The 27,463-nt window shown below is 41.3% G+C and overlaps 1 protein-coding gene across 3 annotated transcripts in view; it reads left to right on the top strand.

Annotated features, from left to right (window-relative positions):
- SENP2 (SUMO specific peptidase 2) overlaps positions 1–27,463 on the top strand; it is a 45,696-nt gene that overhangs the window by 15,237 nt on the left and 2,996 nt on the right. For 2 of the 3 annotated variants that reach the window (XR_004437230.1, XM_033211948.1), the window contains exons 5-16: positions 50–140; positions 6,452–6,620; positions 10,004–10,107; positions 12,750–12,844; positions 14,046–14,097; positions 14,756–14,819; positions 16,005–16,178; positions 18,597–18,728; positions 20,117–20,320; positions 22,664–22,743; positions 24,835–24,919; positions 26,870–26,965. Coding sequence is in view for 1 of the 3 variants with exons in the window: in XM_033211948.1 (XP_033067839.1) it covers positions 50–140; positions 6,452–6,620; positions 10,004–10,107; positions 12,750–12,844; positions 14,046–14,097; positions 14,756–14,819; positions 16,005–16,178; positions 18,597–18,728; positions 20,117–20,320; positions 22,664–22,743; positions 24,835–24,919; positions 26,870–26,965 (1,346 nt within the window). In the remaining 2 variants the exon portion in view is untranslated. The remainder of the gene's footprint in view (positions 1–49; positions 141–6,451; positions 6,621–10,003; positions 10,108–12,749; positions 12,845–14,045; positions 14,098–14,755; positions 14,820–16,004; positions 16,179–18,596; positions 18,729–20,116; positions 20,321–22,663; positions 22,744–24,834; positions 24,920–26,869; positions 26,966–27,463) is intronic. The other variant, XR_004437231.1, reaches the window with a different exon arrangement.

Below are 27,463 nucleotides of genomic sequence, written 5' to 3' on the forward strand. Positions count from 1 at the left end.
TTTGCAGGTGATTTTTCATTTCGCAATTACAAATGCATTTTTTAAATAGGTAATAAATCTCCTAATGGAATAAGTGACTATCCAAAGATCAGAGTGACAGTAACCCGAGATCAGCCACGCAGAGTCCTGCCTTCCTTTGGGTAAGTGTTAAATTCTGTCTTTCTGTAAATGGAAACTTAGCATTTATTAGGTGCTCATTCTTGCTAGGCAGTCTCACTTTTGTTCTATTATGTAGTCCTGCTAAGTACTCTGAGGTTAGTAACTTGCTGAATGTCATGCAGCCAGTGAGAGACTTGAGCTTAGGTGTGTGTTATATTTTCTTTTCTTTTCTTTTTTTTTTTTTTTGAGATGGAGTTTTGCTCTGTCGCCCAGGCTGGGAGTGCATTGGCGCGATCTTGGCTCACTGTGACCTCTGCCTTCCGGGTTCAAGCAATTCTCCTGCCTCAGCCTCTTGAATAGCTGGGATTACGGGTGCCCCCCACAACCATGCCCGCCTAATTTTTGTATTTTAGTAGAGACGGGGTTTCACCATGTTGGCCAGGCTGGTCTCGAACTCCTGACCTCGGGTGATCCGCCTGCCTTGGCCTCCCAAAGTGCTGGGATTACAGATGTGAGCTACCGCACCCGGCCTTACATTTTCTACTGTATTATATGCCCATAGCATCTGATTTTGAAAACTGTTTTAGAAAGACTTGTCACTTATTTTATTCTCAACTTAAAAATATAATTATGCATACAGAAAAGTGCTGAAATTGTAAGTGTACATGGCCTGGTTAGTTTTCATACAGTGGTCATAGCCATCAATTCTGTGAAATGTTATTATTAATAGTTTTCTTCCCTCCTGTTTCTATATTCTTTGTAGAATTTTTATTGCTTGGACATTAGACCTTCTGGATTTATCTAATTTTCCCATATATTCTCTCCTTCTGTTGCTTTTTTTTTTTTTTTTTTTTGAGATGGGGTCTCCTTCTGTCACCCAGGCAGTTCGGTGGCACAGTCTCGGCTCACTGCAGCCTCTGCCTCCCGGATTCAAGCAATTCTGAGCCTCTCGAGTAGCTGGGATTACAGGGGCATGCCACCACTCCCAGCTATTTTTCGCATTTTTAGTAGAGACAGAGTTTCACCATGTTGGCCAGGCTAGTCTCAAACTCCTGACCTCAGGTGATCCGCCCACCTCAGCCTCTCAAAGTGCTGCGATTACAGGCGTGAGCCATTGTGCCTGGCCTTCTTGCTCTTTTTAAAAACATTTTTTACTAATTCTTTTTTGACTCAGTTTTTAAGTTAGAAAAGTTCTCCCCCTTCCTATTCCCAATGTTTTTTTTTCTTTCTCTAAGCATCTTGTTCTTATAAGGATGCAAAATCTTTCCTTATCTCTCTAAAGCTGTTTATTATTTTAAAATATGTTTTGAGTGCTCCCTTCTGGTTTGTGCCCTCTCCCTCTATGTTTGTTTATTTTGGTCTGATCTTTCAGGTTAGTCTTTATTCAAATACTTGGTACTCCTTGGCTATCCACTTATATATAGGAATGAGAAGCTAAAAACTAGCGCCCTCTGGAGTTGAGTAATGGTTGAGTGTAGGGCTAGGAAGGAAAGTATAAAGTGAGTCTGAACATCTTGTGCCAGCAAATAAAGGAGTGTTCAAAAACTGGGGCATGCCACCCTGACAGAGGAGGAGATTTCGAAGGGGCTTTCACTGGCCAGATGGGATAATTTAAACATCAAATGAATAAAGACAGGGACTCAGATGCTAATAAATAAATATATATGGTCGAGGAGGGAAAGATCTTTATAGTAGAATGCCAACTACTAGTAAGTGTGGAAGGAATGATAGAATTAGAAAATTACCATTTTGTAACTGTCATGGTAATAACTGATATGGGCAGGAATCATCAATTAAGCCAAAAACTAGTAAATAAGTTTGCAGCCTGGCCAAACATGGTGACATCCCGTCTTTACTAAAAATAGAAAAATTAACTAGGTGTGGCGGCACGCACCTGTAATCCCAGCTACTCAGGAGGCTAAGGCAGTAGAATTGCTTGAACCCGGAGGCAGAGGTTGCAGTGAGCTGAGATCATATCACTGCATTCCAGCCTGGGAGACAGTGAGACTCTGTTTAAAAAAAAAAAAAAAAGTTTAATGAGGCACTGAAATTTACATAAACTCAAAATATCTCCTTACACATTACTTTTTTTTTTTGAGATGGAGTCTCGCTCTCTCGCCCAGGCTGGAGTTCAGTGGCATGATCTCAGCTCACTGCAACCTCGGCCTCCCAGGTTCAAGCGATTCTCCTGCCTCAGCCTCCTGAGTAGCAGGGACTACGGGGACGTGCCACCATGCCCAGCTAATTTTGTATTTTTAGTAGAGACAGGATTTCACTATGTTGGCCAGGCTGGTCTCGAAGTCCTGACCTCAGGTGATCGACCTGCCTCAGCCTCCCAAAGTGCTGGAATTACAGGCATGAGCCACCACGCCCAGCCCACATTACTTATTAATTACAAAGGGAAATATAAAGTGGAGAAGCACTACTGACACCACCTTAACCAAGAGATCAAAGTGAAATTGCCAGCAGTTGGACAAACTGACATCATGGCATTCAAATGTATTGTCCTGAGAAAGACATCATCACTAAATGCAGCATTCCTGCAAAAACGATAGACTCTAATCATGAGAAAGCTGGTTAAACTGAAATTAGCGTTCATTCTACAAAACAATAGGTCTGTATTCATTAAAAAGATAAAGAAAAGCTGAAAAATTGTTTCAGACTGAAGGAGATCAAAGATAGGTGATAACTAAATGCATGCAATGTGAGATCCTGGATTAGATTTTAAATGGGACAAAATTGCTATGAAGGTTATTTTTTATTTTTATTTTTTTAATTAATTAATTAATTTTTTTGAGACAGAGTCTCTCTCTGTCGCCCGGGCTGGAGTGCAGTGGCCGGATCTCAGCTCACTGCAAGCTCCGCCTCCCGGGTTTATGCCATTCTCCCTGCCTCAGCCTCCGAGTAGCTGGGACTACAGGCGCCCGCCACCTCGCCCGGCTAGTTTTTTGTATTTTTTTTTTTTCAGTAGAGATGGGGTTTCACCGTGTTAGCCAGGATTGTCTCGATCTCCTGACCTCGTGATCCGCCCGTCTCGGCCTCCCAAAGTGCTGGGATTACATGCTTGAGCCACCGCGCCCGGCCTGAAGGTTATTTTTTAATAGCTTTAGAGATATTTGAATATGGGCTACATATTACATTGTACTATTGCAAAAGTTCCTGAATTTGGTGATTATATTGTGGTTATTATAAGAGATGTCCTTGTTCTTAGGAGATATACACTTAGTTAGGAGTGAACTTATTCTCTAAGCATTTAATGCTGTTTCCCTATAAGCACTGCTTAGGTGCATTGTCCACATTTTGAAATGTTGGTTTTCATTTTCATTCAATTTAAAATATTTTCTAGGCCTGTAATCCCAGCACTTGGGAGGCCAAGGTGGGCGGATCACTTGAGGTCAGGAGTCTGAGACCAGCCTGGCCAACATGGTGAAACCCCATCTCTACTAAAATACAAAAATTAGCTGGCCGTGGTGTTGTGCACCTGTAATCCCAGCTACTCAAGAGGCTGAGGCAGGAGAATCGCTTGAACCCAAAAGGCAGAGGTTGCAATGAGCTGAGATTGCGCCACTGCACTCCAGCCTGCGACACAGTGAGACTCCGTCTCAAATAAATAAATAAATAAATATTTTCTAATTTCTGTTTTACTTCCTCTTTGATCTGTGGTTTAAAAGAATAGAAATATGGCCGGGCGCGGTGGCTCAAGCCTGTAATCCTAGCACTTTGGGAGGCCGAGACGGGCGGATCACGAGGTCAGGAGATCGAGACCATCCTGACTAACACGGTGAAACCCCGTCTCTACTAAAAACTACAAAAAACTAGCCGGGCGAGGTGGCGGCGCCTGTAGTCCCAGCTACTCGGGAGGCTGAGGCAGGAGAATGGTGTGAACCCGGGAGGCGGAGCTTGCAGTGAGCTGAGATCCGGCCACAGAACTCCAGCCTGGGTGACAGCGCGAGACTCCGTCTCAAAAAAAAAAAAAAAAAAAAAAGAATAGAAATATGTTGTTTAATTTCCAAATATTTGGGACTTTGCAGATATCTTTCTGTTATTGATTTCTAGCTTCTATTATGGTTAGAGAATATGCTTTGTATGATTTCATTTCTTTTAAGTTTTTTAATGTTTGTTTTATGGCGTAGAGTATGGTCCAGTTGGATGATGTTCCATGTACACTTGAAAAGAATGCATAAGGCCGGGCGCGGTGGCTCAAGCCTGTAATCCCAGCACTTTGGGAGGCCGAGACGGGCGGATCACGAGGTCAGGAGATCGAGACCATCCTGGCTAACATGGTGAAACCCCATCTCTACTAAAAAATACAAAAAAACTAGCTGGGCGAGGTGGCGGGCGCCTGTAGTCCCAGCTACTCCAGAGGCTGAGGCAGGAGAATGGCGTAAACCCGGGAGGCAGAGCTTGCAGTGAGCTGAGATTCGGCCACTGCACTCCAGCCCGGGCGAGAGCGAGACTCCGTCTCAAAAAAAAAAAAAAAAAAAAAAGAAAAGAATGCATATTCTGCTGTTGTTGGGTAGAGTGACCTAAATGTCAGGTCAGGTTGGTTGATAATGTTTTACAGGTGTTAGTGATTTTTCTGCTGACTTTTTTATTGATTGATAAGTCAGGAATTGAGTTTTCTACCAAAATTGTGGATTTGTCTATTTCTCCTTCAGCTTTGTTAGTTTTTGCTCCATGTTTTTTGTTTTTTTTGGTTTTTGGTTTTTTTTTTTTGAGACAGAGTCTTGCCCTGTCGCCCAGGCTGGAGTGCAGTGGTGCGATCTAGGCTCACTGAGCCACCACGCCTGGCTGAGTCTGTTTATTTCTTAAGAATAAGGGCATTCAAGGCTGGGTGCGGTGGCTCACGCCTGTAATTCCAGCACTTTGGGAGGCCAAGGAGGACGGATCACCTGAGGTCAGGAGTTTGAGACCAGCCTGGCCAACATGGTGAAACCCCATCTCTGCTAAAAATACAAAAATTTAGCCAGGCGTGGTGGCAGGCGCCTGTAGTTGTAGCTACTTGGGAGACTGAGGCAGGACAATTGCTTGAACCTGGGAAGCGGAGGTTGCAGTGAGCTGAGATCGCACCATTGCCCTCCAGCCTGGGGGACAAGAGCAAAAAAAAAAAAGGCCGGGCGTGTTGGCTCACGCCTGTAATTCCAGCACTTTGGGAGGCCGAGGCGGGTGAATCACAAGGTCAGGAGATCAAGACCATCCTGGCTAACACAGTGAAACCCCGTCTCTACTAAAGAATACAAAAAATTAGCTGGGCATAGTGGTGGGCGCCTATAGTCCCAGCTACTCGGGAGGCTGAGGCAGGAGAATGGCGTGAACCCAGGAGGCAGAGGTTACAGTGAGCCGAGATTGTGCCACTACACTCCAGCCTGGGCGACAGAGCAAGACTCTGTCTCAAAAAAAAAAAAGAATAAGGGCATTCACTTACATGATCATGGATTACCAACATCAGGAAATTAACATTGATATAATACTATTATTTAATCTACAGGTCTTATTTAAATTTTTCTCTTACAGCTTTTTCTTTTTCCTAATACAGGATCCAGTGCAGGATTGTGTATTGCACATAGTTTTCATGTCTCTTTGATCTACTTTATTCTGCAACAACTCCTTGCCCTTTCTCTGTGTTCATTGGCATTAATATTTTAATTTTGTCTGATATTTACTGATGATTTGTTTCACATTATGCCTTTTTTTTTTTTTTTTTGAAACACCACATAAGTGGTATTCATTTCAAAAGTGTCACCTAAGGAAAGAGGGGCATGATGTCAGTTTGTCACATTGTTGGTAATGGCAGGAAAGGCAGATTTTGTCACCAGCAACTGTGACTGGGTACGAATTCCAGGCTTCAGTTCTTTTGGCATTTATTAATTTAGCGTTCGGCAGATATTCATTGAGGGCCTTTTGGCTTAGACCCTGTACTAAGATACAGTGGTGAAAGGATGTAAGCTCTTTTCATGGAATTTAAAGTTTAGTGTGGAATATAGACACTAAATAAATCACACCAATAATGAATTTCAGTGGTTTCAGGTGACTAAAGGAAAAATGCAGTATCAGAAGGGGTATGTGCAATAGGGGAGCTAAATCTAGAGTTGGGGTTGGAAATGGGCATGAAGAGGAAAGCAGAGGCTTTCTTTGTGTGGCAGCTCTAGTTTAGAAACAGACATTCCATAGTGGAATGCTGGGGTGCCCTGTGCTCTAGGGATAGATCTAACTTTTGCATAATTGTACTTGTCTGACTTGCTAGGAGTAAGCTTCACCTAAAGCAGCTTAATCACAGGATGGTCTGGAGCTTAGATTCCAGCAATTTAAGCAGCATGGTGACACTTTTTTCTTCTTTTTTTCTGTTGCTCAGTTTTACTTTGAACTCAGAAGGCTATAATAGAAGACCAGGTGGCCGTCGCCATAGCAAAGGTAATCCAGAGAGTTCTTTAATGTGGAAACCTCAGGAACAGGCTGTAACAGAGATGATTTCTGAAGAGAATGGCAAGGGTCTGAGGCGTCCCCATTGTACTGTGGAGGAGGTAAGCCTTTTTAGCTTGATTTGTTTAAAAAGAAATTTTACAGCTCTTCCCAAAGATGCTGCCTAGAGACACTTAGAATGGTTCAAAGTTTGACATACCATTGTAGGTTTTCCTACAATACAGCCTTTAACAAAATGAGGCTGTCTGAAACCCAGATGCACCAAAAATCTGCATGCAGCTTGTGCCCAGGCAGACTTTGAGGGGTTCATGCTATGAGACCTAAAGTTCTTATGAGATTGTCCAGATCACATTAGCAGGGCCTACAGCGGCCATGTGTGCTCAATGAGTCTGTGACAGGATCAAGCATGTTGCTTATCAAGGAGCAGAAAATCGTGAAAGTGTTGAAGACACAGACACACAGTCAGACAGCTAAATTTAAAAATGAAACTTTTTTGAGTAATAAAAATTAAAAGACTAAAAATAATTTTTAATGAATATTTTGGGGAGCAAATAATATATCTACTATGTTATATATTTCTTTTTTCCTTTTTTCCTTTTTTTTTTTTGAGACAGATTGAGACTCTGTCACCCATGCTGGGTGCAGTGGTGCAGTCTTGGCTCACTGCAGCCTCTGTCTCCCATGTTCCAGCGCATGTCATATATTTCAAAAGGTACTAAAGTATGTACAGTGACTAAGTTTCTTAGACTGCCTTCCATACCTGGCTTCCACCACCATGTTTACTTCTTGGCAAGTAACCTCTGATACCTATATGTATTCTTCTATAGATATTCTAGAAACATATAATTTAGTCAAGGTTTAGATGTAGTTATTTTTATTATAAGGAAGAAAAAAGAGTCATATTAGGAAGATATAAGATTAGATCCTTTTTTTTTTTTTTTTTTTTTTTGAGACAGAGTTTCGCTATTGTTGCCCAGGCTGGAGTGCAATGGCACTATCTCGGCTCTCTGCACCCTCCACCTCCCAGGTTCAAGTGATTCTCCTGCCTCAGCCTCCCAAGTAGCTGGGATTACAGGCATGTGCTACCACGCCCAGCTAATCTTTTGTATTTTTAGTAGAGATAAGGTTTCACCATGTTGTCCAGGCTGGTCTCGAACTCCTGACCTCAGGTGATTCACCCACCTCAGCCTCCCAAAGTGCTGGGATAACAGGTATGAGCCACTGCACCTGGCCAAGATTAGATTCTTTTTGGGCACCTGAATTAGTCTAACTTGCTTTTTTTTAAAAAAAATTACCAAGTTTTTTTTTTTATATAGAGAGATGGGATATCACTATGTTGCCTAGGCTGGTTTCAAACTCCTGGGCTCAAGTGATCCTCCATCGTCGGCCTCCCAGAGTGCTGGGATTACAGGCGTGAGCCACCGTGCCCAGCCCTAACTTGTTTCTTTTTATAAACTTTAATAACTGTGACTAAGGAAGGGAAGTAAATGGTGTGCATCTCTGCTTTTTCCTTCACCTTTCAGAGCACTCAGCATGATGAAGAGTCAATCTTTTTACTTTCCTTTTGAGGTTTTCCTTTATTCCAGGAAAATTTAGAATTATTCCTGTATCTGGCACTCCCCAGGACCATCTGCTATTTCACTTGCCAACTAGTTTTCTGAGTCACTTGTTTAATTTAGTTCATCAAAGAAATATTTATTTGGGTCCCAGGTACTGTGCTAGCAATTCAAGATTAAACGGGCCGGGCGCGGTGGCTCAAGCCTGTAATCCCAGCACTTTGGGAGGCCGAGACGGGCGGATCACGAGGTTAGGAGATCGAGACCATCCTGGCTAATACGGTGAAACCCCGTCTCTACTAAAAAAATACAAAAAACTAGCCAGGCGCGGTGGCGGGCGCCTGTAGTCCCAGCTACTCGGGAGGCTGAGGCAGGAGAATGGCGTGAACCCGGGAGGCGGAGCTTGCAGTGAGCTGAGATCCGGCCACTGCACTCCAGCCCGGGCGACAGAGCGAGACTCCGTCTCAAAAAAAAAAAAAAAAAAAAAGATTAAATGAAATGCGGTTCCTGCCCTCTAAGAGCTTATACATAAATAGTTGCTATTTGATGAGCAGGCAGAGAGAGGGGAATGAACCATAGCCCTGAAAGGGGTTTTAAGATGATGTATTAAAGGCCAGGTGCAGTGGCTCAGCCTGTAATCCCACTTTGGGAGGCCGAGGTGGGCAGATCACGAGGTCAGGAGATTGAGACCATCCTGGCTAACATGGTAAAACCCCGTCTCTACTAAAAATACAAAAAATTAGCCGGGCGAGGTGGCAGGCACCTGTAGTCCCAGCTACTCTGGAGGCTGAGGCAGGAGAATGGCATGAACGCGGGAAGTGGAGCTTGCAGTGAGCCAAGATCGCGCCACTGCACTCCAGCCTGGGTGACAGAGCGAGACTCTGTCTCAAAAAAAAAAAAAAAAAAGGATGATGTAGTAAATATTTCAGTCTCTTAGATAAGTCAGAAATGGGACTGAGCAAATATCTACAGGGGAATATGCAGAAGATACACTCTAGAAATATTGCTAAGTAGTATTAGCAAGGACGTATCTGTTGATTAAGTGTGATATAAAGTACATAGAAGGGTCTGAGTCCCAGATTTCAGTTTTTGAGTCACTATGTGTCACTTACCGAGATAACCCTATGTTTACGGGGAAGATGATGACTCCAGTTTTGGACGTTGTTTAAACTCCCTGTGAAACCCACAAGAAAACCTCTCCTGGAAGCTCGTGGATATAGGTGATAGAAATTTTGAGGAGGAGACACATTTCTGAATCTTTAAACTACTGGTGCTATTTAAATCAAGGGACCTGATGAGATTATTCAGAGAAGGAATGTAGTGCAAGAAGGGATACGGGCAAAACCATCAGTATGATGTAGGCAGAAGGAATAATCTGCAGTGGAGACAGAGAAAAAAGAATCAGAACTCATTGTCTAGGAAGGCAAGGCAGGTCAGCAGGGTGAAATGCTGAAGAAAGATCAAGTAACATAAGGACTGGAAAAGTGTCTTGAATGTAGCCATAGAGGTTACTGGTGATGTTGGTGAGGCCAATTCATTTTGGAAGCTGCATATTCTTGTTATGTAAGCGGATGATTTCTGCTGAGTTTTTTTGCTGAGTTTTTTTGTAGTTAACCTAATTCTGTTCAACCCAGTTCTGTCAAAAACCTAGATGCCATCAGAATTTAGCAGATGACATGAATAAAGTGGGCTGGAGAGCAGTGGCCCATCTGAATGGGATAGCCCTACATAGCTGTAGATTGTGGATTCAGTTGATTGAAGGAGGCCAGATTTTTTGATTCTTAAAAAATGTATAAAGTTAATAATTAATTCAAAGAAATATTAAAAACACAGTGCTGGCAAATAAAACACATCTATGGGTTACATTTGGCCTTTTAATTATAAATTTAATGTGCTGGTACTTATCTAACATGCTTTCTTTTATTTAGGGTGTTCAAAAAGAGGAAAGAGAGAAGTACCGAAGGTTATTGGAACGACTTAAAGAAAGTGGTCATGGAAACTCTGTCTGTCCTGTAGCTTCAGGTTATCACAGGTGACAATGAGCTAATAGATAATGTTTTGCTAGGCATCTTTTTTTGGTTTGTTTTTGGAGAAAGTATTGGTGGGAAGGGCTTTATTGAAAGAAGAGGTTAAACCTGAGAGAACTAGCCCTGTCATTTGCCTGGATATTTATCTAGTAATGGATAATATGTAACAGTGGTTAGCAAAGTAAAATTTTATGTTACCTTTAGGACCCTTTGTTCAAGTAAACTTTTACTTTAAACTCTTATATAAAAAAGCAGATCATTGGTTGAAGTAGGTCTCCCAGGAGGCAGAGAGTTTCTTCAACCTCCCCAGCATACATTTCCCACAATCTCTCTCTCTGCCTCCTTTCCCCACCCTGCTCCTGCCCATCTCTCCATTTCTCCCATCTCCCTTCCTTCCTTCCTTTCTCCTTCACCTCCTCACAGTCTTTCTTTTTGTCTTTTTTCCTTCCCCCTGCCTCACCCCCACCCCATGAGACACACCTAGTCCCTGTGGCAGCATAGAGATTGAATCTTAGCACATTTGGAAACCCACTAGAGACAAGATTAAAGTCTCCCAGGTCATAAGAATTTTCCTTATGATACAGCTTGTTAATTAAATACTCTAATGATTTGAGCAAATATTAATAGATGAGAGTGACAGAAGGAAGTGATATCTGGCCTTGTATTTGCCTGTGAAAGGAGGACAAAAAATGTGTGAGCTCAGGATTGAGGTACACTGGGTAATTCTAACAAGTGGTGTGAGAAAACACAGGGATCCCAGAAATTATATAAATAGCAAATTGAAGGTTAAAAAGTCACGCAATACTATCTAGCTTTTTTTTTTTGAGATAGAGTTTCACTCTTTTTTTTTTCTTTTTTCTTTTGAGATGGAGTCTCGCTGTGTCACCCAGCCTGGAGTGCAATGGCATGATCTCAGCTCACTGTAACCTCCACCTCCCAGGTTCAAGCGATTCTCCTGCCTCAGCCTCCTTAGTAGCTGGGATTACAGGCGCGCACCACTATGCCTGGCTAATTTTTTGTATTTTTAGTGGAGACCAGGTTTCACCACGTTGGTCAGACTGGTCTTGAACTCCTGACCTCGTGATCTGCTCGCCTCAGCCTCCTAAAGTACTGGATTACAGGCATGAGCCACTGTGCCTGGCCGGAATTTCACTCTTGTTGCCCAGACTGGAGTGCAATGATGCAATCTCGGCTCAATGCAACCTCCGCCTCCTGGGTTCAAGCAATTCTCCTGCCTCAGCCTCCTGAGTAGCTGGAATTGCAGGCGTCCGCCACCACACCCAGCTAATTTTTTGTATTTTTGGTAGAGACGGGGTTTCGCCATGTTGGCCAGACCAGTCTCGAACACCTGACCTCAGGTGATCTGCCTGCCTCAGCCTCCCAGAGTGCTGGGATTACAGGCGTGAGCCACCGCACCCGTCCTACTATCTAGCTTTTGAATGCGGAAGTAACAGATTGTTTGAGAATAATCAGTTATGAACTTTTAAAAAAAATTCTTTAGATTTAGTCAGAATGTCAGTATTTTCTCCATTTTGAGCAGCCACATGTTGGAAGCAGCAGTATGTTTAACGATCTCTTGGCTTTGTCATGTTGGCGAAACCCTCAAACTATTTATGCTTTTGAAAGTTCCTGCTTTTGGCTGGGCGCGATGGCTCACACCTGTAATTCCAGCGCTTTGGGAGACTGAGACAGGTGGGTCACTGGAGGTCAGGACTTCGAGACCAGCCTGACCAACATGGTGAAACCCCATCTCTACTAAAAATACAAAAATTAACCAGGTGTAGTGGTGGGCGCCAGTAATCCCAGTTATTTGAGAGGCTGAGGCAGGAGAATTGCTTGAACCCAGGAGGTGGAGATTTCAGTGAGCCGAGATCACATCACTGCACTCCAGCCTAGGTAACACTGTGAGACTCTGTCTCAAAAAAAAAACAAAAAAACAAAAAGAGTTCTTGCTTTTATTTTTTTCTGTTTTTTAAATTTTTAAATTTTTAATTTTTTGAGATGGGGTCTCCCTCTGTCACCCAGGCTGGAGTGCAGTGGCTCCATCTCCGCTCACTGCAACCTCTGCCTCTCGGGTTCAAGCAATTCTCCTGCCTCAGCCTCCTGAGTAGCTGGGATTACAGGCGTGTGCCACCATGCCCAGCTAATTTTTTTTGTTTGTTTTTAGTAGAGACGGGGTTTCAGCATGTTGGTCAGGCTGGTCTCGAATTCCTGACCTCGTGATCCGCCTGCCTCCGACTCCCAAAGTGCTAGAATTACAGGCGTGAGCCACCACGCCCGGCCGAGTTCTTGCTTTTAATGTATTGTTTCAGGATCGATTTAAATACATAGCTTAAAAAATTTTTTATCTTTTAATCTGAGTTTTGTCACACTGAGATTTTTCGGTTAATGCGTCACTGGGGATTCAGAACCTCTGATTTTACAAATAGAGAAACTGGAATTCAGGTAACGTGGCTGAAATATTATTAGAATCAGGATTAGACTCCTTTTATCCTAGTCCCATGTAGTTGTTTCCTTTCTGTTGTAATTTGATATAATTGGGTAGTCAATCACCCCTATTTGGAGAAGCTTGCTGGACAGAGATAATGCATATTAATGATACACTTTGCTTTTGTATCTGATCTCCCTCGCTTTTTGTGTTTCTAAGTTCTCAAAGAAGTCAGATGGACACATTAAAGACCAAAGGCTGGGGGGAAGAGCAAAATCACGGAGTCAAAACAACTCAGTTTGTTCCAAAACAATGTGAGTTCCTAGATTTAGCCTTGTCTTAGTATATTGACCTTATTTCATGTTACAGTGTTCATATGAGGTAGAAAATTGACATTCAAGTATAGATGGTGTACCAAAATACTGTCAAATTTCACGGCGTTGGGCCAGGCATGGTGGCTCACGCCTGTAATCCCAGCACTTTGGGAGGCCAAGGCAGGTGGATCACCTGAGGTCAGGAGTTCAAGACCAGCTTGGACAACATGGTAAAACACCATCTCTACTAAAAATACAAAAATTAGCCATGCATGGTGGCACTTGCCTGTAATCTCAGCTACTTGGGGAGGCTGAGGCAGTAGAATCACCTGAACCTGGGAGGTGGATGTTGCAGTGAGCCAAGATCACACCACTGCACTCCAGCCTGGGTGACAGTGAGACATTGTCTCAAAAAAAAAAAAAAAAAAGCCTCACAGCATTGACTGGGGCTTATCTAGGAGTTTAGTAGAACAGCTGTTTCAAGGTGAAGTAGATTCATAACTTGGCTCTGGATTATTATCCTTAAGCTGCTAGATAGTAGCAACTCTTTTGTGAGCTGAAATTTTATTATATTCCTTATATAACAATTTCCTTATATTTCTCCACTTACTGCCCACTAAATGACAGCTTACCAAATGAGCAGATATCACTCAGTTTATAGTAAAGATTATATTTAAACAGCAAAGATATGTAGCAAAGATATGTATGCATTTTTTTAGGCAACTTAGTGTATAGGGAGGCTAGTGTCTTTGGAATTCACTGTAGCATTTCTTTTTTTTTTTTTTTTTTTTTTTTTTTGAGATGGAGTCTCGCTCTGTCGCCCAGGCTGGAGTACAGTGGTGCGATCTCGGCTCACTGCAAGCTCCTCCTCCCAGGTTTACGCCATTCTCCTGCCTCAGCCTCCCGAGTAACTGGGACTACAGGCGCCCGCCACATCGCCCGGCTAGTTTTTTTGTATTTTTTTAGTAGAGACGGGGTTTCACCGTGTTAGCCAGGATGGTCTCGATCTCCTGACTTCGTGATCCGCCCGTCTCGGCCTCCCAAAGTGCTGGGATTACAGGCTTGAGCCACCGTGCCCGGCCCACTGTAGCATTTCAATGTAGTGGAATGTTTTGACATTGTGGAAACTGTAAGCTGAAATTCTAACTATATTATTCATTAATGAAGGAAACATTTAATCTTTTCTTTACCGTCCTCACAGATAGACTTGTTGAAACAAGGGGACCTCTATGTTCATTGAGAAGTGAAAAGAGGTACGTACATTCAGTTCATTCTACATTTTCTTTTAATATATATTTTCTTACTTTCTAAGCCGTATTTATGAGTAAGCAGTTCTGAGGAACTGTGAACTCTCTTGAATTCTGGTAGTTGGTCAGCATATTTGGGTAGATAGGTAGCTACCTCTTATGACAGATGCCCACCCTAGCCTGGCGGGCTCTCAGGCATCAGGGGTTGGGAGAAACACATGCTTCTTAGATGGGCGTTTGGTTGGTGTGGGGATGTCTAGTGATCAGTGTTTTTAGGATAGGAACAGTAAAGGCAGCTCTGCATGCTTTAGGATTTTGGGATGATGGTTTATAGCAGAGTTTGTAAACTATGGCCCATGGGCCAAATCTGGTCTACTTACCTATTTTTGTATAGTAAATTTCTATTGGAACATGCAAATTCATTTACATACTATCTATGGCTGCTTTTAAATTACAGTGGCAGAGTTGCCACGTGCCCAAGACCATAAAACCTGCAAAGCCTAAAATACTGTCTGTTCCTTTTCAGAAAAGTTTGTTGACTCTTGATTTAGAGTATTGTATAAACTCAAGGCAATTTTTATTTACAAATTATGAAATTTTATTTCTAAAACTAGGATGTAAGTCATCTAGCAGAAGTCTGTCATCTCTCAATTTGTTTCCTTAGGTGTTCAAAGGGGAAAATTTCTGATACGGAGAAGATGATCGGAATCAGATTTGAAAATGAAAGTGTAAGTGAAAATCCCCGTTACATTTGATATCTGTGTTCTTACATAACTTATGTTTTGGTGCCCATGAAAAGCAAGAGAAAGCATATATATATATGTATTACTTTGATTGTTAATTCTGTTGTTTTTCTTTAAAAAAGCAGCAAGCCAGCCAGGCACAGTGGCTCATACCTGTAATACCAGAACTTTGGGAGGCCAAGGCAGAAGGATCACTTGAGCCCAGGAGTTTGAGACCAGCCTGGGCAACATAGTGAGACTGTCTCCACAAAAAAATTTAAAAATTAGCCAGGCATGGTGGCACATCTGTAGTCCCAGCTACTGGGGAAGCTAAGGTGGGAGGATCACTTGAGCCCAGGAGGTCAAGGCTGCAGTGAGCTGTGATCACACCACTGCACTCCAGCCTGGGTGACAGAGTAAGACTCTGTCTCCAAAAAAAAAAAAAAAAAAAAGGCAGCAAAGCAACAGGAAACATTGAAAATACACAGCTTTTTTCTGCCTTCTGAGTTGTTGGAGTTTTGCCTCTACAGTAGCCACCTTTGTTTATGAGAGACCAACCTGCCTCCATACCAACACATTACCAACCAAGGCATTTTATGGCTTCTTAGGGAGAATTTCTTAAAAGTCATACATCTCTGGAAAGAGATGATATGTTCTGGGGTGCTGGCAGAATTCTATTTGTTTACCACAATTGTGGTTATATAGGTGTTCATTTTACAAAAATGAAGTAAGTGGTATGTTAATGTTTTGTGCATTTTCTGTCATATAAAATGACTTTTTACAAGGATGAACTAGAACCAAGTTTAGTTACAGTAAAGATAGTAGGGATTTATTCTGAGTGATGGGATTGTGGGTCATATTTTTTGCTGTTTAAAACTTTCATAATATCTTTTAAACATACTGTTTTTAATTGTGATAGGAGAACTGAAAATACTTTTCTTGCTACTTCCAGGGAAGGTGGTGAGTGTTCTGTTTCATGGTTTGTAACGGAGGGTCCTGTGAGGCCTAGGTCTGTAGCTTTTTTTGTTCCCCCTTGCAGGGACAGACAGATATGGTAAATCTACTCACTTGGGGGATTTGCTAATTCTCTTTTCTTTCACATTAGTGGCAGTTTTATATTTCATGTGTAATCCGTGTTTATATTTGCAAGTATCAAACATGTCAGTAGAATTTAGATACTTTTTTGATCAGAGGAGGGGATACCAACTGGAGCCCGACCTATCAGAAGAAGTGTCGGCCCGACTCCGCCTGGGCAGTGGAAGCAATGGCTTACTCAGGAGGAAAGTGTCAATTGAGACAAAGGAAAAGAATTGCTCAGGCAAAGAGAGGGACAGAAGAACGGATGATCTCCTTGAACTTACAGAGGTATTGTTCTTTGTATTGATCCTAAAAAGAGGCATGTCCTTAAATAACCTCAGTTATTCTAAACTTGAATATTTTGTTTTGAGGACTTTCTCCAGACTAGGGATCAATGTATGAAAACAAATCAGGTCCATAGTCTGTTTATTCACTTTGACTACATTGATCTTTAGTGAGTCATGATCATTAGTGGCCTAAGGGATCAGATTGATATTTAGCAAATGTGAGTCAACACAACCATGTCATATCTTGGAATACAACAGATTCTTTGTAAATTCTAACCTTCAAATATGTTGAGTTATATAGTATGGGTTTGGCATTAGGAATAAGTTCATTGCATTTTTTTAAAAAGTGATTATAGTTTACTAAAATGCCCCTTTTGCTGATTATTGCATTTGAAAATAGTAAAAACTTACAGAACATAAAGAATGAAGGTAGTTAAAATTCTTACTTTAAAGATGTGCCCACATCTTGGCTTCCTCTACAATGCTGGCCTAGTAGGCAAATCTCTTGAATACTTACTGTTATATTGGGCATGCAGGTGGAGAGAGAGATCCATAAAATAGTGAAGCTATGTGCAGGGGGAGGAAGCATATATTTGGAAGAAAATAATTTCTTTTTTTTTTTTTTTTTTTTTTTTTGAGATGGAGTTTCACTCTTGTTGCCCAGGCTGGAGTGCAATGGCGCGATCTTGGCTCACTGCAACCTCTGCCTCCTGGGTTCAGGTGATTCTCCTGGCTCAGCCTCCCAAGTAGCTGGGATTACAGGCACCTGCCACCACGCCCAGCTAATTTTTGTATTTTTAGTAAAGACTGGGTTTCACTGTGTTGGCCAGGCAGGTCTCGAACTCCTGACCTTAGGTGATTTACCCACCTCAGCTTGCCAACGTGCTGAGATTATAGGCGCGAGTCCCTGTCCCGGGCCTAGAGGAAAATAATTTTTATTGGGTTAATGGATTTAGTTTTGTATCTTAAATAATGCATTTATCTGCATAATTCTTTAGTATGATGAAGCCATTTATTCCATAAGGAGTCAATTGCTAGATTGCTGCCTGGTTTCCAAGTTTCTGCCTGTTTGCTTATTCTCTTCATGTCAAAAAGGATGGTATAACCCCTTAGGTGTCCTAATCTTATTTTGATGTTTTATTTACTTATTTTTAAGATGGAGTCTCGCTCTGTCACCAGGCTGGAGTGCAGTGGGATTATCTCAGCTTACTGCAACCTCTGCCTCCCAGGTTTTAGTGATTCTTCTGCCTCAGCCTCCTGAGTAGCTGGGACTATAGGTGCGTGCCACCATGCCCAGCTAATTTTTGTCTTTTTAGTAGAGACGGAGTTTCACCATGCTGGCCAGGCTGACCTCATGATCCACCCGTCTTGGCTTCCCAAAGTGCTGGGATTACAGGCGAGCCACTGCACCCAGCCTATTTTGATGTTTTAAAAGTTTAAAGGAAAGAATGGGTGCGATGGCTCACGCCTGTAATCCCAGCACTTTGGGAGGCTGAGGCAGGCAGATCACTTGAGGTCAGGAGTTCAAGACCAGCCTGGCCAACATGGTGAAACCTCGTCTTTACTAAAAATACAAAAAAAATAGCTGGCATGGTGGTGCGTGCCTATAATTCCAGCTAATCAGGAGACAGAGGCACAAAAATCGCATGAACCTGGGAGGCAGAGGTTGCAGTGAGGTGAGATCATGCAACTGCGCTCCAGCTTGGGTGACAAAGTGAGACTCTGTCTCAAAAAAAAAAAAAAAGTTTAAAGTGGAAATCAGGATTTTAGTATTATGAAGGGAGCAAAGGCCAGGAAATTAGACACACCTGGGTTCAAATCTTTGTTCTACCTTTTAATAATTATGTGACTTTGAATATGTAAAATAAATTCTCAGTTTTCTTCTCTATATCTAAAATAATATCTATAAGATATTATTTTATCTTCCCCACTAATATGGATTAATGATGTGCTTCAAGTATCTAACACCATGTTTGGCTCATAGTGGTTAATACATAGTAGTAGGATAATTGAGACCATACTTTAGATGTAAATATTATTATTATTGTTTCCACAAGCTAATAAGTGAACCAGCATTTGTTGTATTAGTTAAGATTGCTTTGTAGTTATAAGTTAAAATATTTTCAGGGTTGCTGTGGTGGCTCATGCCTATAATCTCAGCACTTTGGGAGGCCAAGGTGGGTATTGCTTGAGCCCAGGAGTTTGCAACCAACTTGGGCAATATAATGAGGCCCCATCTCTATTACTAAAAAATAAGAAAAAAAGTTTTCATATTATAGTTTAGTAAGTCTTTGATAGTATATTTTTCTCAAGAGTCAGGTGGTTGCCGAGATGAAAAACTTTTTTTCAGTCTCAGAGTTTTCAATAACTGATAATGGGTTCTATATTAAAATAACAACTTCCGGACTTTCTAATTCAGGACATGGAAAAGGAAATCAGTAATGCCCTAGGCCATGGCCCACAGGATGAAATCCTAAGTTGTGCTTTCAAATTGCGAATTACTCGAGGAGATATTCAGACATTAAAGAACTATCACTGGCTCAATGATGAAGTAAGTTGTATTCCCTCCCCCTTTTGGCCATCATTAAGTTTAACTATTTATTTATTATCTATAATCAAAGTGACTTCTACCCAGTTATAAGGGGTTGGTAAAGCAACTCTTAGTTATAATTAAAACAAAAACATCTTAAATCTTAAAAAGATGGGTAGTTCTGATTTTCTGCCTTTAATTAGCAGTGTGTTTCCCTTTTCTGCGTCTGTACTTTATTGCATCCACCACTTCATTTACTGGTCTTCAATAAACCCTGGATACAGCTGATGAATGGGAGGAAGCAGCAAGTGATACTGTATTTTAGGTGGATTCTTATAGTAGCTGTTTTTTTGTTTTTGTTTTTTGTTTTTGAGACAGAGTTTTGCTCTTGTTGTCCAGGCTGCAGTGCAATGGTGCAATCTTGGCTCCATGCAACCTCCACCTCCTGGGTTCAAGCGATTCTCCTACCTCAGCCTCCCAAGTAGCTGGGATTACAGGCATGTACCACCATGCCCGGCTAATTTTGCATTTTTAGGAGAGACAGGGTTTCTCCATGTTGGTCAGGCTAGTCTCAAACTCTGGACCTCAGGTGATCTGCCCGCCTTGGCCTCCCAAAGTGCTGGGATTACAGGCGTGAGGCACCACGCCTGGCCTGTTTTATTTTTTGAGTAATAAAGGGATATATTGATTACTATATACTGTATGTATTTTTCTTTATTTGAATGATAGCTGAAAAATTTTGCCTAACTTGTCATCTTGTATCCTTAATACATTTAGCAGAAGCTAACTCTTAAGTTCTTTGACAATTTTCTGGTGGGTTCTTTCCCAAACTGTTTAGCCCCTGCATCTTCTCTCTTTGAGGGAAATCCCCTATGACTAGTTACTTATAAACACATTCTTTGAAAACAGGAATGTTTTGTTTTACATTATAATGTAATTTGTTTATTGTAGAACATTTGGAAAATACAGGAAAAGTAAAAAATATTACTGTTCAAATGTACCACCACTCAAAGATAAATAAAATGTTAATATTTTGGTGTATGTCCTTCCAGTTTATATTTTAAAATTGAAGTCTAATTTATATGTAGTAAAATTCACTTACTGTTAATATTTCTGCATTTTTTGGCTGTGTTACAGTTATGTAGATCTTTTCATTATTGCACAGACTTTCTTCCTGGATTCCATCTTCTGGCCATTAAGTGTTACTCACATGCCTTAAAAGTACAGTTTCATTCCATTTTCATGTGTTCCATTTTGCACTGATCACTTTTTTCCGTCTTCTACTATAGAGAGTCCTTTTATCCCCTTCTTTAGTACCTTACCTTTGAATTCATCCTTATTCAGGTAGAAATTTAGTTTTGATAATATATTTGCCATGTTCCAGCTTTTGCTCCCTTGGTATTTTGTAGGTCATTAATTTTTACATGAATCTTCTGGTGGAAAGAAATAGAAAGCAAGGCTATCCAGCACTTCATGTATTTAGTACTTTCTTCTATCCTAAATTAAAGTCTGGGGGTTACCAAGCAGTGAAACGATGGACCAAAGGGGTAAATCTCTTTGAACAAGAAATTATTCTGGTGCCTATTCATCGGAAGGTACATTGGAGCCTGGTGGTGAGTAGAGAGGGTTAATGGTTAATTGTTGGACTTTGGATAAAGACCATTTTTTTAAAATAATGCTGCCCTTTTCTGCCCTGTGTATAAAGGCCAGTAGAATATATTATAAGCATGCTCTGCAGAGTCTCTTTTTATTTTTTATTTTTTTTAGTGTCTCCTCCTTCACCCAACCCTTTTTAGTTCTTATTTATTCTTTTAAAAATTTTATGTTTATTTTATTTTACTATTTTTTAAAATTAGAGACTAGGTCTTGCTGTGTTACCCAGGCTGGAGAGAATTGGTGTGATCATAGCTCATTGCAGCCTGGAAGTCCTGGACTTAGGTGGTCCTCCTGCCTCAGCCTCCTGAGTGACTAGGACTACAGGCATGGTCCACCATGCTTGGCTAATTTTATTTATTTACTTATTTGGCAAGATGGAGTCTTGCTATGTTGCCCTGGTTGGTATCCAACGCCTGGCCTCAAGTGGTTCTCCTGCCTCAGTTTTCAAAGTGCTGGTATTACAGGTGTGAGCCACCATGCCTGGCCTTTTTTTCTTTTTCTTTTTCTTTTTTTTTTTTTTAATTTTTATTTTTAGAGACAGGGTCTTATTCTGCCACCCAAGCTGGAGTATAGTGGCACAACCATAGCTCACTGTAACCTCACCTCCTGGGCACAAGTGATCCTCTCACTTTAGCCTCCCAGGTAGCTGGGACTACAGATGTGCACTACTATGCCTGGCTGATTTTTTTAAATTCATTTTTAATTTTTTTGTAGAGACAGAGTCTTGTTTTTTTTTGCCCAAGCTAGTCTCGAGCTCCTGGCTTTAAGCAGTCCTCCCACCTCAGCCTCTCAAAATGATGGGTGAGCCACCGCACCGGGCCTCCTTTTTAGTTCTTGAGTTGAACAACTTAGAAACCTAGAAGACAAAGTCCTTGAACTTGAGGAGCTTTCTTATTTATTTATTTATTTATTATTTATTTATTTTATTTTTTTTTTTATTTATTTTATTTTATTTTTGAGATGGAGTCTTGCTCTGCCTCCCAGGCTGGAGTGCAATGGCGCAATCTCAGCTCACTGCAACCTCCGCCTCCTGGGTTCAAGCAATTCTCCTACATCAGTAGCTGGGATTACAGGTGTGGGCCACCGTACCTGGCTAATTTTTGTATTTTCAGTAGAGACGGAGTTTCACCATGTTGGTCAGACTGGTCTTGAACTCCAGACCTCATGATCCGCCACCTTAGCCTCCCAAAGTGCTGAGATCATAGGTGTGAGCCACCTTACCTGGGCGAGGAGCTTTCATTTTTAATAGGAAAGAGTCTTAGTACACATAAGGGTTATTATATTTATTTAGTTTTGTTTACAAGATAGTACAGGTTTATTGTAGAAAAATGCACTTATAAGGCCAGGTGTGGTGGCTCATGCCTATAATCCCAGACTTTGGGAGGCCGAGGCAGGAGGGGTTGCTTGAGCCCAAGAGTTTGAGACCAGCCTGGGCAACATGGAAAGACCCTGTCTATATACAAATTTAAAAATTTGCTGGGCATGGTGGTGCACACCTATGGTCCCAGCTACTTGGAAGGCTGAGGTGGAAGATTCCCTGAGCCTAGGAGGTCAAGGCTGCAGTGAGCTGTGATCACACCACTGCACTCCAGCCTGGGTGACAAAGTGAGATCTTGTCTCAAAAAAAAAAAAAGAGAGAGAGAGAGAGAAAGAAAGAAAGAAGAGAAGGAAAGAAGGAAAGATACAGATATAAAGAAAGCAAAAAAAAAAAAAAAAAGTCTCATCACTCTGAGAGGACCACTAATTTTTTAACTTAAAAATACACTTTTTTACTAAAGTTACATAAGATATATTTTTAACTAAAAAAAATTTTAATACATGTACCAATATAAGTGGATATCGTTTTTCTTTTTTTTTTTTTTTTTTGAGACAGTCTCGCTGTAACCCAGGCTAGAGTACAGTAGCACAATCTTGGCTCGCAGAAACCTCTGCCTTCCAGATTCAAGTGATTCTCCTGCCTCAGCCTCCTGAGCAGCTAGGATTACAGGCGCGTGCCACCACACCCGACTAATTTTTGTATTTTTCAGTAGAGACAGGGTTTCACCATGTTGGTCAGGCTGGTCTCAAACTCCCGACCTCATGATCTGCCTGCCTTGGCCTCCCAAAGTGCTGGGATTACAGGTGTGAGCCACCATGCCTGGCCCTGGATTTCTAAGATACATAATACATTTTTTATGTATCTTAGAAATCCATTTATATTGTTACATGTAGTTTTTAAAAGATGCTTTTATTTTTGGAAGTAAAATTCTCACTCCTCTTACATTTAAGATGTTTCTGGATGTTATCTTTTTCCATTATAGGTGATAGACCTAAGAAAAAAGTGTCTTAAATACCTGGATTCTATGGGACAAAAAGGCCACAGGATCTGTGAGATTCTCCTGTAAGTAAAGGTTGAAAACCTCACTACCCCCTGTTGAGGTGATCTCTCTTCTGTCTCATCCTAGGAAGCTGTGTGGATGGTAGTCTAATGTATAGTTAAGGCTATTTCAGGACTTAGAATGCATTTTATTTTTTTTTGGTCTAAAAATAATAGCTGATTGCAACTGAGAAAACATGTTTAGTAGCATCACTGAAAACAAGTTTGTCATGTATTATGATGTAAAATAGATCTTATTAGAATCCTGTGATTTGCATTAGATTTCTTTGGGATTGATACATTATTCTGAATGTTCTAAGGAGTTGTTAGTTGGGGAGTGTTAGTCCTCTAAATTCTTAAGCCCACTCATATCTTTATGCTTTCCATGAGAGTTGAGTTTATCTCAGAACCCAGGGGCGATGTTTAAAGTGTGTGGTTTCAGGGGACTGTTCCGAATAGTAATTGCTATAATAGAAACCGGTCTTTAAAGCATAGCTACTTCTTAGCTAGGTAAAGTAGTGACATGAGTTAAGTGAGAAAATGCATCAGTAAGATGGGTCCATTTTTCCTTTTCTGCTCACTAGAAGCAATGAAGTTCCTTCTTTTAACTTTTACTAAGGACAAATTAATCTTGTGAAGAAAAGTTGTTGCTAACAATAATTCAATATTGTTTAGTATAAAAGGTTATTTTTATTTATAGTTGTTTATCTTGAATAAAAAGTATAGAGAAGACAATTCTAAAAATCATAAGATATACCAAATTGTTTATAAAATGATTCTCTTCTAGTCTTTTCTTTGTAAGATGTGTATAAATTGTGCACACATACATTTGCATTCATACATATACATATATTATCCCATGTATAGAAATGTTCTTACTGGGATCATACAGTATAGTTTGATGTGTTGCTTATAATAGGATTTGAAAACTCATATTTTATTACATTCATGCTGTTGTTTTTTTTTTTTTTTTGAGATGGAGTCTCACTGTGTCACCCCGTGCAGTGGTGCAGTCTCAGTTCACTGCAACCTCCGCCTCCTGGGTTCAAGTGATGCTTGTGCCTCAGCCTGCCAAGAAGCTGGGAGTACAGTCTCCATCACCATGCCCGGCTAATTTCTGAATTTTTAGTAGAGACAGGGTTTCTCCATGTTGGTCAGGCTGGTCTTGAACTCCCAACCTCAGGTGATCTGCCCGCCCCAGCCTCCCAAAATGCTGGGATTACAGGCGTGAGCCACTGTGCCCGGTGGTCTTTGGCTTTTTATCTTATTTATTTATTTATTTATTTTTTGAGACAGAGTTTCACTCTTGCTGCCCAGGCTAGAGTGCAGTGGCGTGATCTCGACTCACCACAACCTCCACCTCCCGGGTTCAAGCAATTCTCCTGCCTCAGCCTCCCAAGTAGCTGGGATTAAAGGCATGTGCCACCATGCCTGGCTAATTTTGTATTTTTAGTAGAGACGGGGTTTCTCCATGTTGGTCAGGCTGGTCTCAAACTCCTGGCCTCAGGTGATCCATCCGCCTCGGCCTCCCAAAGTGTTGATTTACAGGCATGAGCCACTGCACCAGGCCTATGTTAATTTTTATATCTTAATTTTAGTGGGGGCATCTAATGCTTATCAACCTGATATATATTTCAACTTTTAAAAACAAGCATGTATAATTTTTATAAGCAGACCTCCCCAAATTAAATTAAAAATCCAGAAAGCCACTTTGGGAGGCTGAGGCAGGCGGGATCACAGGCTCAGGAGATCGAGAGCATCCTGGCTAACATGGCGAAACCCCGTCTCTACTAAAAAAAATACAAAAAATTAGCAGGGCGTGGTGGTAGGTGCCTGTGGTCCCAGCTACTTGGAAGGCTAAGGCAGGAGAATGGCATGAACCTGGGAGGCACAGGTTGCAGTGAGCCGAGATCGCGCCACTGCGCTCCAGCCTGGGTGACAGAGCGAGACTCCATCTAAAAAAAAAAATCCAGAAAGCAGTCACGTTTTTAAAAAGCTAATGAATATGGATTTGAGAATGGCATATCTGTTTAACATCACAAAGCCCTTTGTAACCATAATGGTTAGTTTCTGTAAGGATTTATTGTTGTATTCCTTCTTTGTTTTGCTTTTTAGTCAGTATTTACAGGATGAAAGTAAGACCAAAAGAAATAGTGATCTCAATCTTTTAGAGTGGACCCATTACAGCATGAAACCACATGTGAGTGACAATCATCTATATTTGACATACTTTGTTGCATTTACTAATAGTATATTATTCAGATTTGGCTCCCTTCCCGCCCTTCCTCCCTCCCTGCATACTTTTAAAGTACACATCTTTTTTTTTCTTTCTTTCTTTCTTTTTTGTAGAGACGGGATCTTGCTTTGTTGCCCAGGCTAGTCTCAAACTCCTGGCCTCCCAAAATAAAGTGCTGGGATTACAGGTGTGAGCCACTATGCCTGGCCAGAGTATACATCTTAAGAATGATCTGCTTCTAAATCTTTAGCAATTAATTTAACTAAGATGGTTGCTTCGCTTTCATCTTCTTGCACCAAATGTAATGTTAACCATATGCTTGCATATCTCTCACAGAATTGGGAAAAAAACCCAATAAATTCAAGTTGGCTAATTTCCCTGTTGATGCTAATGAAAGTTTACATTTTTTTTCCAAAATTTGGGAGTTTGTTTATTTAAATCTTAGGATCCCATTCCAAAAAAAGCATTTTAATTTCTAAACTGAAAAATTTGGGCTGGGTGTGGTGGCTAACACCTGTAATCCCAGCACTTTGGGAGGCCAAGGTGTGCAGATCACCTGAGGTCAGGAATTTGAGACCAGCCTGGCCAACATGGCAAAGCCTTGTCACCACTAAAAATCAACTGGGTCTGGTGGCGCATGCTTATAATCCTAGCTATTCAGGAGGCTGAAGCAGGAGAATCAGTTAAACCCGGCAGGCAGAGGTTGCAGTGAGTGGATATCGCGCCACTGCACTCCAGCCTGGGCAACAGAGCGAGACTGTCTCAAAAAAAAAAAAAAGAAAAAGAAAAATTTGAAGGATAAGCTTTGAAATTTCCTAAGGAGAGCACAGATGTAAGCAAGAGTCTGTTAGGATGAATCCTGTGTTCTGGTATGGGAAATGGAATAAAGAAAGCAAATTGCCTTTCTTTGTATATTGTAGTCTGTAGTTTTGTCCATTCTGTGAGAGATGCTAGGCTTAAAAGAAAAGTGTGAGGTATCTGCGTATGTATGGATGGTATGTATTTAAGCAAACTTTAAAAATCATAATTAACTTCATTTCTTTGAATAAAAATTGAGCTTTTGTCATCTAGTGTGTTTTCCAGCAGTGGAAGCGGCCTCTCCCATATTCTTACTAACTTGTGCTACTTGTGACTGACAGCCAGAGTGTGTCAGGAACCGCCAAGGTTAGGGCAACACAGGCCTGGAGAAGGTGTGGGCTCAGTGGGTTTAGAATCCACCACCTTTGGCTTATTATGCTCTTAGTGCTGCTTGTAGCAAGTCTTGTTTTTGCCTTAGGGCATAACTGATCCGTCAAAGCAAGATCCTGATTGGTTCCTATCCAGGAACTTCTCTCTGTCTGCCTTGAAGCTGTAGGGGTCCAAAGCAGTAGTCTTATTTTCTTAGCTAGAGAAGTTACATTTCTGATTGACCACACTTGGCCCTTTTTAAAATTAATAAATGCTTCTGAAATAATTCTGACTAGCATCCCCAGTAGTAAACCTCCTTTCAATTTGGTTTCTTTGAATGGGAGCTGAGATATGGAGCTTTCACTTTGTTTTTTTCTTTTCTGAAAAACATTTTTCCTATGGGGTCACGCTCTCCATCTCATAGTCTGGGTTTCCAATCAAATGCAGAACCATGGAGAATTAGACACAAGAACAGAACAGAAAGGAAAAGCAGTATTCACAAGTTACATCTTAGACCTGTGGCTTCAGTTCTCACAAGGCCTGTTTTTCCCTTGCTATGATCTATGTTTTATACCACATAGAGTAAGAATAATTGTGTTTTTTGTATATGACAGTGTGTTTAGGTAATACCTGATTTAATATTTACCTGTATTATATTGTTTACAGCAATATTTAGAAAAAGTCCAAGGGATTTGTATTTAATGATGTTTTACCCTTTCCTCCCTTCTTTTTTCTTTGTAATTTTAGGAGATTCCTCAACAGTTGAATGGGAGTGATTGTGGAATGTTTACTTGTAAATATGCAGATTATATTTCTAGGGACAAACCTATCACATTTACTCAGGTGAGTGAAGACCCTCCTCATTCATTTACTTGTTACTAAGCAAGATAAGGCACTTGGCCAGTGCCTGGCACTTGTTCAGCTCTCAGAAGTAGTAGCTGGCCAGGCGTGGTGGCTCACACCTACATTCCCAGCACTTTGGGAGGCCGAGGCAGGCGGATCACCTGAGGTTAGGAGTTCAAGACCAGCCTGGCCAACATGGTGAAACCCCATCTCTACTAAAAACACAAAAGTTAGCCAGGTGTGGTGGTGCACACCTATAATTCCAGCTACTCAGGAGACTGAGGCAGGAGAATCGCTTGAACCCAGGAGGCAGAGGTCGCAGTGAGCTGAGGTCACGCCAGTGCACTCCAGTTTCGGCAACAGAGCAAGACTCTGTCTCAAAAATAAATAAATAATAGTAGCTGGGCTCATGCCTGTAATCCCAGCACTTTGGGAGGCTGAGGCAGGTGGATCAGCTGAGGTCAGGAGTTCAAGACCAGCCTGACCAACATGGAGAAA

This window comes from Trachypithecus francoisi, unplaced genomic scaffold (assembly GCF_009764315.1).
Source record: "Trachypithecus francoisi isolate TF-2019V2 unplaced genomic scaffold, Tfra_2.0 Lachesis_group0, whole genome shotgun sequence".
Lineage (NCBI taxonomy): Eukaryota > Metazoa > Chordata > Mammalia > Primates > Cercopithecidae > Trachypithecus > Trachypithecus francoisi.